Below are 4,177 nucleotides of genomic sequence, written 5' to 3' on the forward strand. Positions count from 1 at the left end.
TAACTAAATTTATTTAATAAAAATATTTTTTATATAAAATTTAATAAGAATTTTTATATAAAATAGCTCATCATCGTCTTCGTCGCCCGCACCGTTTTTCCCTTTTCTTTTTTTTTGTTCTTCTCCTTCTCTTACCACCTAGTGATGTTTTTTGGTAGTTGAGTGGAGAAGAGGAAGAGCAATAAGAGGAGGAGAATGGTTTTAATGAGAGAGTTTAGAGATTACCATGGAGTGGTGGCAAATTGGCAACTTCACACCATGGTATTCTGCTGCTTATTCAGCTCTTCCAGATCCTTGTATTATCTGAAGTGAATAATAATAATAATAATAATAATAATAAATGTAGATGGGAATTTCTTTGCTTGGGTGACTAAAGAGTAGGGGAAAAAAATGGAATAGGATGAGATGGTAGCTGGAGTGTTGATGATGATGTTGGAGGGAGAGAGGTGAATTGGGGGCGGTGTGATGATGAAGATGATATTATATTAAAGGGTGAACTATTATTTCGGAATTCGAAAGTTTCGGGTGATAAAAGTTTTTAAAAGATTTTTAACTGCTCCGGTTTAATTTTTGAACTTCTTAAGAATTAAAATTGATTAAAGCTGACAAAAATTAATAAAAAATCAATTCAACCGAATTAATTGAAAAAATATTTTAAAATATTAGTGAAGATATATATATTTTTTAAATTTTGTTTTAGATTTTGGACTGTTTTATATTTTTTATTTATGTGGGATCGGTTTTACCGGTTCAACTAATAACTCATCAGTTGAACTAATAAACCAATAAATTAATAACCTGTTCGGTTCTGACTATGCTTTGAATGATTTGAAAATACGATAAAAAAAAATCAATAAACATATTTTTTTAAGTAACAAACAAACTTTCATATTTAGCAAACAATTTATCTATTAGATATAAGTTTTTGTGACAGCATTTAAATAAATATTTAGAAGGTGCACAAAAATTGGAACAAAATATGATCTCTAAATTTTTATTTTTATTTTTCAAAAAAATGTAGTCATTTACAATAAATTTTAAACTGAAAATTATTAAAAATGTTAAAAGATAAAATTGAATCGAATTTATATATATATATAATTTTGAAAATGCTAGTAGAAGTACTTGCCCTGCAGAGATGTACATCCATTCGTCCCTAAATAATTATGATCCAAATCATGAGTATTGAGTGTTAGAGCCAATTATGTATTTGTGTATAAATATATATATATATAGTTTAATTTATTTTTAATGTATATTTATATTTCAATATGTATTTTATATTAATGGCTGATTTTGGTAGCTAATTTTAGTGTACAGATAACATAATATATATTGTTGCTGCGCGTGCTAAGGTATAAGAACCAATTAACTTTTTGGGAAGAATCACATGCTGAGGTGTATTTGCATTGAAAGTAGCCTTCTCATATCTTATATAGTCTTAATTTACAGTAAATGACTTGGAAAAAAAATTTATCGAGTACTTTAGAAATTGAAAAAATCATTAGATATGAAACAAATTTTTTAAATTATAGTTTTTTTTATTAATGATAAAAAATTCAGTTTGAGATATAAAATTAAGAGAGGTGGTGCTCTGGGCTGTGGTGATTAATAGGAAAGTATAACTGAAACAATGCTCAAATATTTTTCTGTTGATTTATTGTTTATGTTTACTCATTCACTACTCTTGTTCACAAATTTTCAATCATCCCTCTCATTTAAAAAATGGACGAGACACATTTTTTCCTCTACTTATTCTATTATGTTTTTTTTTCTTTCATTTCAATGTTGTTTGATTCAAGTGCGGGGATTTTTTAAATTTTACTATTTGGAGAAATTAAAACAATGTAATTGTCTGAGGGTTTTTTTAAAAACTATATTGCAAATTTGTAGTGTGTTTAAAATCCTACAATATGTTTAAAATGTAGTTGTAGTTTTGTTGAGATTTAAAATCCCTCACAAATACAACTACCCCTATTAGTAGAATAATATTGTGTGAATTGAGGATTAGCTAGCTAGGACAAAGATAATTGTTATCGAATAATTTGGAGAACTAATTTTTTTTTTGTGACTATTTGGAGAACTAATTTAATCTTATTTTTACATTTTCAAAGTTTAGAAAATACACACATTTTTTTTATACTGAAACCCAATTACACGCGCGCGTGTTTTTATTTGTCTTATATCTTATGTAGGGCTGGAAGTGAGCCGAGCTGAGCCGAGCTAGACCAAGCTCAAGCTCGGCTCACGAAAATTGAGCTTGGCTCACGGCTCGACTCATTAACAATCGAGCTTATTTTTTAAGCTCAAACTCGGCTCACCAAAAGCTCACGAGCTGGCTCAAGCTCACGAGCTGGCTCAAATAAGAGAAACATAGATACATAATCTATAATTTTATAACAATATATATAATCAAGCCAGCTCACGAGCTAATGAGCTGAGCTTATCTAAGCTCAAGCTTGGCTCATTTAATTTATGAACTCAATTTCAGGCTCAAACTTGGCTCACCAGCTCACGAGCTTAGCTTATCGAGCTGTTAACGAGTCGAACTCGAGCTGGCTCATGAGTTGGCTTGACTCACTTCCAGCCCTAATCCTATGCATTTGTGTTAGAAAACAGAAACTAAACACCACCTACAATAATAGAGAATTAGCCACTAAAATTTAATTAAAGGGCGAAAATCTTAATATAGTATTACAATTTACAAACCAACTTGGGTTGCTGACTGGTAAATCCACTTGTCTACTTAAGCAAGTGTTGGAAATCGAAGTGTATGCAGTAATTCTAATTCTTTAGCTAGCGACAGACACTTAAATTAAGTTTAAATCTGCAACGGATTAGTCTTTAGTATATGAGGCTGAAAAATATTATAAATATATATATATTTGATTTTGAATGATATGATATCGATGTTATCATATTCATATAAATGGAATTTGAAATAAATTCCAAAGTGATTCGAATTCAGGTTATCTTCATCATAACGAAATTCATTGTATTGGGTATTGATCCATGTACCCACCAATTCAAATAAATATTTTATTGAATCGATGCAAAATAATTTCCATCTCCACTTTTACCAATTGAAGTGAAGAACATACAATTCGGTAAACATGGAAGTGACACTGGTGTCTATGATACCGAAGGAAGGTAGTTTGCTTTATTTAATTTTATACATTCACTTTTCAGGATATGTCTCCTAATTATACTCTAACAATAATAATGTACTTGTTGACAAACGTTTTAGGTTTGTTCCTTCAAAATTTGAAGAAATTTTCATTAAGCATGCACATACATATCCAAATGCTTTGACATATGATGAGTTGAAGGAGATGATAAAGGCCAATAGACAGCCAAAAGATTTGAAAGGAAGGTAGGGCTGTTGTGGTACCCCATAATTGACAATATATCTTTGGTAATCCATTATTTCCCGTTTTTTCTTTTATCTTCGCTTATCCACTTAATTACCTCTGTTTAAAAAAGATTACTTGAATACCATATTTTGGAACAAACTAATAATAATGTGCCATTGATTTTCATATAACAAATAAAATATTGTATTTTGTCAAGGTTTCTTTATGGTATATGTTATTTGGAGGTTTTTTGGGTTATGAAAATCGAATCCGAACGAATAGTTAAATTGGTAAACTAATTAAAGTTTTGAAAATTCAGAAGTTCAATTGAGATTTGATTGGAATTAAATTGAATATAATAAAATAATATATTTATACATAAAATATATTTTTCTCAAAAAACTGTTTTTGTTTTAATTTTTTATTTTTGAACCGATTTTTGAATAAAAAAAGTATTGGCTCAATTAATTAATCGACTTTTATCAATTTTGACCGATCTACACGATAATCAATTTTGGTTAACTCCATTAAATCAACTAATTCAATCCAATTTTCAAAATACTTGGTTTTTTCAAATTCTGAAAAATTTTATACTCAATCAATAATAAATAGTTTGATGAGCTAATTTTTTCTACCCAAAAGCAATTTTGGGGTTCAAAATTCAGAAAATTTTAATTTTTATAAATAAAACATTTATTATCATGCAAAATAGTGACATATTATTGACTTGTTTCAAAAGTGACAATTGAGATTACAAATTTTTTATCTTTAGAATTTAATTTTAATGCACTGATCAATATAAAATAATTTTACACAGCATTTAA

At 28.5% G+C, this 4,177-nt stretch overlaps 1 protein-coding gene across 1 annotated transcript in view; it reads left to right on the top strand.

The window, feature by feature from the left end:
- LOC107611988 (probable peroxygenase 5) overlaps nt 1–4,177 on the top strand; it is a gene marked incomplete in the record, with an annotated part of 5,925 nt that overhangs the window by 690 nt on the left and 1,058 nt on the right. Inside the window, 2 exon segments of the mRNA XM_016313844.2 lie at nt 3,060–3,150; nt 3,248–3,373. Coding sequence (XP_016169330.1) covers nt 3,060–3,150; nt 3,248–3,373 — 217 coding nt within the window.

Source organism: Arachis ipaensis, chromosome B08 (assembly GCF_000816755.2).
Source record: "Arachis ipaensis cultivar K30076 chromosome B08, Araip1.1, whole genome shotgun sequence".
Lineage (NCBI taxonomy): Eukaryota > Viridiplantae > Streptophyta > Magnoliopsida > Fabales > Fabaceae > Arachis > Arachis ipaensis.